The sequence below is a fragment of the Centroberyx gerrardi genome, chromosome 1 (genome assembly GCF_048128805.1).
Source record: "Centroberyx gerrardi isolate f3 chromosome 1, fCenGer3.hap1.cur.20231027, whole genome shotgun sequence".
Taxonomy (NCBI): domain Eukaryota; kingdom Metazoa; phylum Chordata; class Actinopteri; order Beryciformes; family Berycidae; genus Centroberyx; species Centroberyx gerrardi.
Window position 1 is genome coordinate 13221885 of NC_135997.1, and position 13288 is coordinate 13235172.

Here is a 13288-nt window from a genome sequence, read left to right on the forward strand (position 1 = left end):
GCTACCAACCCAGTAACAAAGGTACTTAGTTATCAGGTTTCCAAAGCGCAGGACATAGCTGACTGCTACCATGGTAATCCTTGCCACACTATGTGAATCAAGGGAAAACAAATGGTTGGATTAGTGAATCCCTTCATCAAGGGGATTTATAGGCTTAAACTGCAACTCTTTCACTGCGAGAGAAAAAAGTTTATTTACTCTCTGTATTCCCAGAGTGATGATTTCCCTGAAGTTGTCACAGGTTTATCTTTCCACTGATGATGTAACCCCATGTTAATGTGTAATCCCTAGATTCGGTTTCTTTGGGGAACACTAAAGAGGGCTTTGAGCTAATTTCTGACAAATGATTCTTTGATGTTTGTGTGTGTGTGTGTGTGTGTGTGTGTGCGTGCGTGGCATACATGCATGGGTGCCCTTGCCTGTGTGTTCTGTGTGTATTTCTAGCAGAGTAGATAAAAACAAAACTGACAACTGATGTGGTTGGGGAGCTCACTACTGATGTGGACAGAGGCTCCATCTCTCCAAAGCCTTATAGGGATTATCGCTATCCCCTCAGTATGTGTGAACCACCAACAATAATTTCCCCTATTTATTTAACTGAGCAACAAAGAGGCATTCCTTCCCTTGAAAACAGCCTGAACAGAGCAGAACTTAAGGAGGAAGATCACTATAAGTACAAATACATGGATTCTAAGAGAGCAGCACCAAGGCCGAGCGTAGCCTGCTGAGACAAATATAACGTGAGGATCAGAGTGTCCCTGAGCACACACTCCCCCTGTCCAAAGAAGAAAAAAATCAATGGTCAGGATTCTCGCATGAGGAAAAAAGGAGGCTGGCTAACTGACCGGAGCAGGGTTTGGTGATGTAGGGGTTCCCAAGGCTGCAAAACATATGACAAGGACCCTTTTTTTTTAAAACATTTACAGTGTCAGCGTAGGAGTCATCCAATCCCTTCTACTGATGGAGTTACCAGTCAGTCAGAACAGCTTTGAGGAGCCTGTTAAATCACACAGGGCAAAGCTCTAATATACAGCAGCACGAGGACCTGACCTATCAAAATCTAATCACGTAAACATGATCGTCACTGCACCACATTCTCAGTGAATCAGGTTAAACTGTATGGCACTAAAACCTGTCACATCCACAGATGAGATGTGGGCAATTTCCTGCATCAGGAGATTAACCCTAAATTACACCGAGGGAAGAGGAGAGGACAGTGGAGGGAAAGAAGAAAAGCACACCTCTAGTTTCCCTAGTGAAATTACTCTCAACAGAAGTAAAAACATTAAGGTCGAAGCAGCCCTAGAGAGAGAATATCACATTGGTAGTTAATAAATACACACGTAGGAGACATTTAAGTCAGGCATTTGTTCTGCTAGTTTGACAAGTACCATTATTGTTTTTTCTAACACTTGTAACATAATATTAACACCAAAGGGTACAATTAAGTACAGTAAATGAATGCAAAGACAAAAACGATCTGCAGACAAACAAGCATGCAATCAAATAAAATTTAAAGGCATAAAATTACCTCAAGATGACCGCTGAAGTGTAAAATGTGTGTAATGCAGATTTTTTACCGCATAATACATGGTTTGTTCTGCATAACACATTAAAATGCAGGGTCATTCTCTGCTGTGGGGACACATACAACTCTCATTTAAAATGTCATGGACGTTCGGACAGTATGACAGATTACAATAAAGGCTCCCAATAATCGTACAACACGGATTTCAACAGCTGCTTACCAAATATCTTCCAATTTCCTATATTTCATTACTCCCCTTTCCAGCTTATTACAGTAACAAGAAGCACTCAAATTTGAAGCAGCGAAGTGAAATCGCTAAAACAAACTTGGTGTGCACTGGAGTTGTAAGTGCCACCCACTTCCCAATTTACTTCATTCACAGGTAAACTGCAACATGTATGGTGAGAGCCTGGTGTGCCCCAAAGCCCACAGCAAACATTAAATTCAAACACAAGTGAGAAAACAAATGTAAAAAGCTGGCGATATGAAAAAAAAACCAACAAAAAAAAAAAAAAAAACAGATGATGAACAATGCTATACATTCACATCCACTAGAAACTAAGCATGAACATGAACTGTTCTAATAATGCACAAGATAAAGGTCCTAAGAAGTTCTCCCTCCATGTGTGTGTGTGTGTGTGTGTGTGTGTGTGTGTGTGTGTACTATATGTGTGTTTTTTTTGTTTGTCTGTCTGTTCGGTAGCTGTCAGCATTATACAGAATGACAGTATTTGCCAATCAGCCAGAATGTCTGCCTGTCTGTCTGTATAGATATATATATATATATGTGTGTGTGTATATTCCTCTACTCCATTGTGCATACTCTAGAAGTTTCCTTCATTATGGGGGAGGGGGGAGTGACCTGAGAGCAGGGCCAAAAACAGGGTTGAGGTAGGTTAACCATAATGCATCAGAGCAATTCCTGTATGTGAGAGAGAAGAGAGAGAGAGAGAGAGAGAGAGAGAGAGAGAGAGAGAGAGAGAGAGAGAGAGAGAGAGAGGCTGCAGTGTTCGTATGCCCACCTACTGGTCATGGCCACTGACAGCCAAGCTGGCAGCGTGCCCTCTTATCTCTCTCTCTCTCTCTCTCAACCAGCTGTCTCTCTGCGGGTGAGTCAGCATCCAGCACTATAATTCTGGTATTCCTGAAGCACTTTTTACTAGTCAATATTGACTGGAGGGAGAAGGCTGAGCAGCAACTATGGATTTTGGAAAGAGAGTGGTGACAGACGGGCACGATCAGCGCCTGTGTTCGCCTGTCACGTCCTCTCTGGGCACCAGAAGTCTGAAGGCCACTCCTTCGTTTAAAAAGGAGACAGATGATGTGATATGATAAAAAAAAAAATCACTAAGAGCACTGTAGACTTTTAAGTGTCAACTTAAATCATGACATATCATCCAAAGTCAGATTAGAAATACACTGTTGCCAATTTATATTAAGTAATCTTGTATGAAATCTAGTACACTAACAATAGTGGAATAATGTTTTATGACATTTTGACACATTTGTGCTTAATTTTTTTCCTTTTTTTTTTACATACATCACATATGTATATAAACACTTCCATTCGCTCACAAAAACACACACCTGCACACAAACACCCACAAATACACACACTATACAAATACCACACGCACACAGAATTCAGTCATAGAACTGTTTCTTAGATACATATATGATGTATGTGCATTATGTTACTTCACTTGCTGTCCAATAGAACATTATGTAGCATATCTCAATTAGCAGTAAATAGTCCTGAAAATATCATTAGCGGTGCAGTGCATCTCTAAGTCTTTTCATTCAACTGAAGCAATTAAAAAAAACAACAACAAAACATCATGGTCTTTTAAATGAAATAAAATCTTAAAAAACTATTGAACACTATAAAATGTCTTTACAAGTAGAATTCATACAACAATGTCATCAGTCTGTCAACTTGCATGAGGTACTGACATATCTACAAACACCATATTCATCAACAGAGGGAAGCCAGGATCTCACAGAGGGAAAGGGAGATATTTCATTATGCAATAAACAGACAAACAACAACAACAACAGTGACAACATTAACATTGTTATCTTGAGGTAGAACATTAACTTCAGCGTTTGGAAGTGCTTTATGTTGGATATTCTTTTTCATTTTGCTCTGACAAGCAGGAGAAGAGTGACGATTCTTGACATCTGAGGTAGTGCGGCGCCTGATCTTGTAATTTTCTAACCAATCAGTTCCTCTATATGTAAAGTAATTGAACACAGGGGAAAGTACAGACCCAAAAAGCTTCCCACAACACATTCATTCCGGCTGAGGTAGGTTTTTGTTGAATCCTAAGGTTCACATAGCCAAGTCTAGTGCCTGTATGAAGGCCAAGAACTAATAAAAAATGTTGATATCACTGAAAACAAAGTCCTGAGACAGAATATATCAAATCCCTGGAAGAAGGCCGAGGTCTTCTGTAGATGAGAAGGTGGAATCATTGGTAGGCTGAGAGCAGGCAGCAGGAGTCTTTGACATCCACAGAAAAGTAGCAATAAGACCAATAACTTATAACCACTTTGACATAGAAGTGATATATATATATATGTATATATATATATATATACTTTAAAATAAAATCAGCATTGTATAACAAGGACATTCTGGGGCCTCTATTCTGTGTGCTGCCGGCAACCAGAAAATTAACAACGTACCAAATTGTAAAAATAAAGAAAACTCTTGAGTGGCCTGCCAAGCTAGATATAGCTGTCCATCAGGAGATAGCTCTCCGAACCCAGGCCAAGAACACTCCGATATCCAGTCCTAGATCTTCTAGAACTTCTTAACTTACCGATAAAAAAAAAAAAAAAATCTTTGCACAAAAGGAAAACTACTATGAAAGGAAACACTTGTCAACCTGAGTGAGAGAAGAGTCTAAGTGGACACTGTGGACAGCGCCGTGTGAATTGGCCTTCATACGTGATTAGCCTTGGTCCTGCCGGCCCCCTCCCGCTGCAGGAGGCTCCTGGAACTGCGTCTCACTGTCCCGCTCCAACGCAAACTCGTCCAGCGGTATCGTAGACAGCTGGGTGTCGTTCAGCGCATAGGAGACACGCGAGTTCTCTGACTGGGAACACACACAAACAAGAACAATGTTGTTATCCTGAAAAATACTCTTTATTTATTGAGTGTTAAAGTCCCCATGAAATTAACTCCCAGTACTTTTACTCCCTGGAAAACACAGTATCTTTAATGATGACCTCATGCTGCACCAGTAGAACTAAATATACATTTCTAACCAATAAATCTATCCGATTTTTGAACAATCCCACCCCTCTGCACCCCTCCCATCAAATAAAATTACCTTTCTCTCCCTGACTCCCATGCCTCTTATTGACTTTATTTTCTATAACATCTTCACCTTTCTGATACAGAGTTCCAGCTATCAGGACTCGTGCGACTCACCATGCATGTGTCTTGTGTGTTGGGGCCGGTGAAAAGTCTCTCGAGCTCGTTGCTGTCGACCATACTCTTCCCTGCTGCGCTGCCATTGACCTCCATCTCTCCTCTGGCAGCCCCGTTCAGCCCCAAGGCCCCCTGGGAGGAGGAAGAGGATTCCAGCACCACACTACGGCCGGCCTGGGGGGTGGCCTGGACAGTCTTACACATCATTAACCTGGAGATTACAGGAATAAACACACACACACACACACACGCACACACGTGTCAGAGTTTCATGTCCTCAGTAGACCCACATTAGCCTGATATTCAGACTAAATGGCCATTTCGTTACCACTCCATTATTCAGCCTGAGATTGCCTCCTTGTTAGCCGTTTTCTGTGGGGGGGGGGTTGATTTTCCCCTAACCAATCACTAGTGAGGGACGTATCCGGCCACTGTTATGTTATTTTCAGTGACACTGATGCTGGGCATATGTTTTTGACAAAAATTTGCAAAGACAATATGTTGGTTAAGGGGTGATTTCAACAAATATTATTCTGCCGAAACACCAATGAAAAACTGTTCAAACTTTAGTCCCGCCCACAAAGGCGCTGATTGGCTCGATTGTTTCTCCGAGCGAGAGCAACACCAGACTCTCTGAATCGCTCGACAAAATCTGAAGAGTGGGCAGGACGCGATTCAGGAGTCTGGAACCAGGCTAGATCGACATTGATCATAGAAAACAATTTGTGAATGCTGGGTGGTTTTCTTTCATTTGTATGTTGTTTTGGTTCCATCCATTGCCGTTCAGCATATACGGATTATGTGTATACACACCTGCCCCGGTAGCTGAAGATGAGGAAGAGCACACAGAAGATGATGCAGGTGACTCCGATGTGAATGCCGATGATGATGCCTGTAGTGGACGTCTTGCTCTGTTCGTCTTTCACACAGTCGCACGGGGTGTTCAACACTGAGGAGATACAGCACACATCACAGTCAACCCAACCTGCATAACCACACACAAAGGAGACACAAAGTGTGTGTTGAGGAGTGCGTGCGAGGGAGGTGTGTCAAAATGTGTGATAAGCAGTGTGTGTGTGAGAGCCAGTGTGGTGTATGAGAGACAGTTCGACTTTGCTCAAGGCAACAGTCTGACTCAGTGAGAATGTTTAAACTTAGATGCATGGGGACAAGTGTGTGGCTGTCGTTGGTTGTGGCAGACAATCACCTGACTTCTCCACCGCCTCCCTAAGTGAAACAAATCGCATGGTGGCGTTGCCATCTCCGTGTTGGTTGTACGCAAGCAGCTTTATCTCATAGACCAGTGCAGGATCTGGACAGAAGGATAGAGCGAAAGAGACATTCAGATGATGGGTAAAGCATGGATGATTGAGCAAAAACATGTCATACTATCAAATGTGGTTTCTCCAGTAATTACACTGAAGATTAAGATGACAGAAACTGAGAGGATTTAAGAACTAGCCATGCTACAATCAGTTGTAGCCCTGAGGAGCAGCACCATGTGCCTGATGTCTCACCCAGCTGAGTGATGTTGTAGTGGGTAGTGTTGCGAGGGAAGGTAATGGGTCCGGTGAAGAGTGGTGTGTGGGCCCTTCTGTAGTACAGTCTGAAGCCCTGGTGCTGGCCCATCTTAGTAGAAGGCTCCCAGACTGCCTGCACCACGCTGCTGTTCACCACCTTGGTGAAGAGGGAGGGGGGCGCTGGCACTGCAACACAACACAGACCATTAACCAAACTGGTACTAGTATATTTGAAATATGACTTGTACGACACCTCATACACAGTGGCGTGTAAAGGTAACATTTTACAAAAAACCCCAATTTTGTTAAGGTTAGAAAGTCAACCAACAGGAGAACCTTCATTTAAAATTTTTTGTTTAATAATTTGTCACACTATGTCACAGCTGACAAAACCTGACACAAGGAATCATGCATGAATGTGCCAAGTTGTTGTTTAGGTGTTATGATTGTGTTATAAATCGGAGTTCATGTAAAGTGTGACCAACCTCTGTATCACACACCTGCTTTATGTCAAAATCTTTATAAGCAATTTAGCCTGAACTGAGGTCAACTTTTAAATAGAGAACAAAAAAAGGACTTGATCTAATTCATTTATGTTCCAAAACATATTTAATTTAATTAAAGTAATGAAGACGCTATAATCTAAGCTTTGTCACAATTGCTTTTTATGGGTTTTCTGCAATTAAAAACTCCAAAGGATATTTTCACTCCCAGCAACCACTGCCAATTACTGAGAATGTGTGCCTCTGTGTATTGAGTAAATAAGTAATTGTGCATTCATGCGTGAGTCTCTATGCATGCTCACTATCTGACGCGTGAAACAGAGAGAGAGAGAGAGAGTGAGAGAGTACGGCTCTGCCTTAGACTCACCCTCCCCAAGGGTGCTCTCGGTGGCACTGTCAGATGGTTTGCTGGCCCCGCGGGAGGTGTAGGCCTTGACATAGAAGGTGTAACTGGTGGAGGGCTCCAGATCCCCAATGACTTGCTGCAGAGTCACCTTACTGACTGCCTCCTGGTATTCCATTTCCAATGGGTCTGAAGGAGAGATAGAGGTGGAAGAGAAGCAGGAGAGGGAGCGTCAGAGAGAGAGGGTGAGGGTGGAAAAGAGAGCGAGGGAGAGGAGGAACAGAGATGGTAAGAGGCAGGAAAAGAGGGAAGAAATAAACAGAAAAAAAGAAGGGAAAAGAAGGTTGGGAGGAGGTGCAGGGATGAGAATAGATGGAAAATAAGATCAATGGAGAAACAATAAATACAATCTGTTTCTGTCATCATTTTATGGTTATTGCCCATTTCACTGGTTTTTACCCTGTCAGAATAGCTCTGTTAGATAATGGGTAATCTAATGTAGCCCTGGGTGCCTGAATGACGATGCCTGGGTGAATTGCAGGGGTGGTGCAAGGTAAGTGGAAATAGAGGGGGTAAAACGGGGAGTTACGGAGGATGCGTTATAGTGTTTTATTGCCCTTAATCCAGAGACACCCACCCATAACCACTATCCAGCTCCAGCTCTCAACCCATTGGGCCATGCCATCTATGGAGGGTAATTAAAGCAGATCCTATTGGTTGGCCCCTGGGGCCCTTAATTATCCATCTGATAGCACTACTGAGGAGAACAGCAGCTGGGGCTAGGCGACTTTAAGCACACACACACACACACACACACACACACACACACATATACACTTGCCCGCAGCCGTAAACACATGCACACAGATATGTAGGTGAATAAGAGAGCACACACACACACACACACAAAGAAGAGGGGGCACCACACCAAACACTCTTCACATATACATTCGGTGGCTTTAACGCCCTCAGTAAGTAAACATTAACATGCTACCATAAAATGTAGTCTCATTCAATTATCAATTAACAGCTTTTATGGTTCCTCTGGAGGAGGGACAGACATGACAGAGAGATCATCTATTCTGGGGAGTCCAGAGAACTTTCCCCATCTCTATCCCTCCTCTCCTCACACTCCTCATCTCACCTGGAGTCTCTCCTTACCTGATGTGGAGCTGCTGTCATGTAACAATGTGTCAATGCTTTATCTATTACACATTTTCATGTAGAGTAATCTACTGCATAGTACTATTTGGATGTGGATCTGATAAATCAGTGCAGCCTCACCTGAAGTCCTGCGGATGTGCAGCACATAGCCAATAATGTCCTGAGTGTTCTGGTCCGGCTCCCTCCAGGACACCTGGATGGTGGTGGGTGAGAGGGCCTCGGCCCGCACATGGGTGGGCACACCAGGCAGCCCGTCTGCCCAGAGCACCGTGAGGCGGGCGCTGGCCTGCGTGGAGCCGGCGCTGTTCTCAGCGATACACTGGTAGATGGCCTCGTCATCCTGGCTAATGCCATATATCGTCAATGTACTGTGGGAGGAAGAGGAGACAGAAGAGCACACAGTGGGAGAGGAGGGGAAGGAAGGGGAAAGGAGGAAAGAAGGAGAGAAGATGGTAGAGGAATGTTACAACAAAGGAAAGCACTGTACATGTGATGTCAAACTGAGTAAGAGCAGTGCCGGCAATTACTTCCACATAAAGTGAAGTAGCAAGAATACCAGTGTGCTCGAGTAATGCTTCATGATTTAATGGCGCACTTATACTCTGAGAACCTGGAATACATATAGGAGTGCAGACTGTTTGGTAAACGATAATAACTCAGTAAGTAACTCAGTAATTCTCTGACGCCAACATGATGGAACATAACATTCGAATATGTAGGACTGTAGCCTTATATTAGGCTTTGCTGGTAAAGCTATTATCTAATTACCAAAATAACAAGGTGCTACTGACATATGTATGTATTTCAACAATGATGCCTTTCATAAAATGCAGCCCATCTAATAGAACACAGGAAAGCAAAATAGTGACTGACTGCATAAAACAATGATGAATGTGACAACAGCTCAAGGTATCATGTTCAGCTATGTGTGTGTTATGTGTGTGTGAGTGTGTGAGAGACAAGATTTGTGACATACAACACAAACACACACACACACACACACACACACACTACAGACAGTAGCAGTGTGTACAGATGAACCTCATTCACAGCACAGACTCTCAAACTGACTGCTCTACTGCTGGAACTTGGATGGGAATTTTTAAATGTATTTCAGTGTTTCGAAAATTTAATTTGCCAACATCAGTGAAACCTTTCATCTGTTCATCCACACACACACACACACACACACACACACACACACACACACACACACACACACACACACACATATGCACTCTGACATACACACATGCCTATCCACCCACAGTAAATCCTTTTTCTCAATACCCTTGACTCTACATTATCTCCTTTCTTCCCACCATCCCTCCTCTCACTCCATCATACCTTCATCGCTCTTTGCGCTTTGTCACCATCTTTCTATCTCCGTTTCATCCTCTTCCCTCCGACCTGCCCTTTCTTCTGTTATGGAAGAAATGGGAGGGGGCACTGGGTGTGTGTGTGTGTGTGTGTGTGTGAGTGTGTGTGTGCGTGTGGGTGTTATTAGACCTGAATGCATAATCTAGCCCTCTTATCCTGTTTGTCCTGAGGTAAAAGAAAAATAAAACATTTAACATACTATGGAAATGAGGCCCCATGGCACGTAACATTTCTTCATGCCATCTTCATGCCAAGACCATTTGTGCTGTATTTAAAGTGTGATACTCATGAGGGAAGAAGTATATAGCTACATGGTGTTCCTGAGGGATGGCAGGGTTCCAACTCAAAATTGGCATGTTTTGGGTTAAGACATTGCTCAATTTTAGACATCAAAGAAGCCTCAATTTTTAACTTGTCAAGTCAAGGAATCATGGCAAAACCCTTAATTTCTAAAACTGCTGCTAAAAACACAAATATCCATCACAAGGTTTTCCTCCAGATGTAAACTTTTGATACTAGGACAGAGAAAGGGCCAGAGAGGCCATCTATTCATTTTCAAAAACTTTAAAGGCCTTGTTTTATTTTTCTCAAATCCACAAACGTTCAAAGATCTTCAAGGCTTGTGGGATCCCAGTGAATTGTAGACCAATTAGACTATTTCCTTCATCCACTTTCCCTACTGCAAGATTCTGTAGTGCTTGCTCCTGGGATTTGGGGAGATCAATTACATTTTGCAAATAAAAGGGAAGAAATCCTTTTTCTGCTTCTGTTTCTCATGCTATACCCTAAATTGAATTAGTTGAATTGAATGCTGTGGGAGTTTAACAAATAGAGCTGAACTATAATCATCTGCCCTGCTGTTCTATCTCTTCTTTCAGTTTGTAAGAACCTGCACAAGAGACCGTCATCTTTCTTAAACTGATTTACTGTAGGTTGGATCTTGGGTGTATTCATTAAAAGTGTATCCAGAGATGCCGGGATTTGTCTGTGAGGAACAATTCGCATTTTATTGAAAGAATAACATGTTGGCCTTGTGCGGTATGCATAGTCTGTTACTGACCACCTCCTGGAGATGAGCAGAAATAGGAGATGAGGACAGTGAGACAGACAACACTGCCCTCATACCAGACTCACCAGTGATGGATTTGTAAGGACAGAGGGGTGTTCTTCTAGGTCAACGGGCATTATGGAGGAGTGAATCATTCGATTACCTTTTAAAAATTGATGTGCTGCGACACAATTGTGTCTATTCACTGGGTCAGGACAGGCTGAGGGGTGGGATAGTCATTATTCCCTCCAGTCTGCCAGGTGGATTCAATCTGGGTAATTATCAGGTTGGAGAGGCCCTTTCTATTTCACCTTCTCTGAGCCAATCTCACCTCTGACCCTTAAGGTGGCAGCAGTCGCCAGGCCTCAGCTCGCTGCTCAACCATCACATTTCTGACAGCCTTTCATATCAGCGATGGATGGAGTGTTTTCAGACAGGCGACCTGACCAGACGCCAAAGACACAGCAAACAGGCCCCCAAGGACACACTACCGGATGCCACCGGCCCCTTGAATGTGCAAGGGGAATTCGGGGAAATTTCACAAGACATTGCTTGTTTCAGATGGTACAGTGGCGTCCAACTGCATGCGTGCACACACACACACACACACACAGACTGACACACACACACATGCATAAACATATACGCACACACGGATTGATGCTGCTGACATCTAGCTTATGAAATTCCACACCTGTTGGCAACAGTTCTGCCCCACTTCCTGGACCCATGGCTTAGTTTGATTTATTAATGACCGTTTCACAAGTGACTATGTTTCTGTGTGCATTTCTCTATCTGTGTGTGTGTGTGTGTGTGTGTGTGTGTGTGTGTGTGTGTCTTTACAAGGTGTCCAAGTTTGTGTGTGTGTCTTTATTGTTCTTATTTTGTTGCAGATAGGCTACTTCTGTGCATTTTTAACTCTTCTAAGTAGTTAGCTTGTATTCTTATTCAAAAACATTTTGAAGAAAACAAGGAACGTTTTACTCCACTGTACAGTGTGTCCAGTACTGTGATGTCTTTTTCCTTGGATTTTCTGTTTATGTAGTTTCTGTAGGTACCGCTCTTTTGTTGCATTTTAAGCAGTGGATATCGCTGCTCATGCTAAAGACTTCTTCTTCTGTTTATTCCAAACAAGCTGCTGCTTCTGCTGCTGGAAATGTAAAATACATCAGTTCCTGTGGGCCAGAGGATATTTCCCAGGAAAGACCTACTCAACTCCGGATGTTTAGAACAGCAAATGTAAAACCTTTCGTGAGCTGGTTACAGGTTGAATCATAGAGAGAATAGCAAAAGTGGTATGGTTGTACTGAGTTCTTTGTACAACCATACCACCAGTAGTTATTTGTCTGGAGAACCTTTCTAGAGTTCAAAGAGAGTTCTTAAAGATAAAAAGGTTCTAAAAGAAACCTTTTATTCTCATTCTTTGTTCTGAAAGATTCAAAATCACAAAGATTAAGATATGAGAGCCTAATCAATGGACCTCCGTTCATCTTTTGTTTAATTTTGATGACTTGATGAGTTATTCTGATGTGACAGTGTAAGTGACTCTAATTTCAAGAAAAAATTGCAGCGCTGTTTGGGTGTTAATCTCTCCATCTGCATTAATATGCAACAGACAACAGCAGAACAAAGCCACCAATGGTTCTTTAGATAGACACACTGTGAGGCAAAAGGAGAGAGAAAGAAAAGAGAGAGTGAGGGGGAGACAGAGAGAGAGAGTGAGATTTTGGAGGTATATGGCCTGTATTTGGGCTATTTGCTTGTCCTCCCTGAGCTCCAGACCCAAGCTGTCCCGTCCTGACCGACAGGTTGACACCATCATTTACTCATCAGTTCAAGGCCACTTCACAGATTGATGGATAAGGCCGTGGGCCAGGGGAGTGGCTGGCAGCGGAGGGGGCCTTGGAAAGGGCCTGTTGTTCAGCTGCTGAGGCTGTGTTTACACTCTGTTGTCAGTGAGCAGTACCCCATCAAAAGCCAGCGTGGCCATTCGGGATCTAGCGAGAGGGAGAAGGGAAAAAAAAAAAAAAAAAACAGGGACAAAGAGAGAACAGGAGGAAGAGGTGGGGAAGGGGGAAGGGAGGAGCAATGAGCTGTCTGTGGCCTGAGAGGAGGGAAGGGCCCAGGGATATGACTGATTGCAGGCTGGGTCAGAGTTCAAGGCCAATGCCCAGGCCCCAGCTCTCTGGAATGGGGGAAGGAAGGGGGGTGTGGGGCACAGAGAGGGGGCGCAAACAAGAAAGGCAGGTCTGCGTGAAAGAAAATGAAAAAAGAAAAGAAAAGAAAAAAAAAGACTCTTTGAAAAGATTCCACAGCAAAATGTCCAGGTCTGTGTAGAAGCCTGTTCCCTCATATGTTGACCA

General features: G+C 43.2%; 1 protein-coding gene across 1 annotated transcript in view; it reads right to left on the reverse strand.

The window, feature by feature from the left end:
- Window positions 1-2191: 2191 nt before the first annotated feature.
- Window positions 2192-13288, reverse strand: part of igdcc3 (immunoglobulin superfamily, DCC subclass, member 3) — a 56614-nt gene continuing 45517 nt past the window's right edge. The window contains exons 8-15 of the mRNA XM_071917209.2: window positions 8618-8865; window positions 7358-7522; window positions 6485-6673; window positions 6175-6279; window positions 5781-5916; window positions 4968-5178; window positions 4502-4629; window positions 2192-2216 (exon numbers count right to left, since the gene is read on the reverse strand). Coding sequence (XP_071773310.2) covers window positions 2192-2216; window positions 4502-4629; window positions 4968-5178; window positions 5781-5916; window positions 6175-6279; window positions 6485-6673; window positions 7358-7522; window positions 8618-8865 — 1207 coding nt within the window. The remainder of the gene's footprint in view (window positions 2217-4501; window positions 4630-4967; window positions 5179-5780; window positions 5917-6174; window positions 6280-6484; window positions 6674-7357; window positions 7523-8617; window positions 8866-13288) is intronic.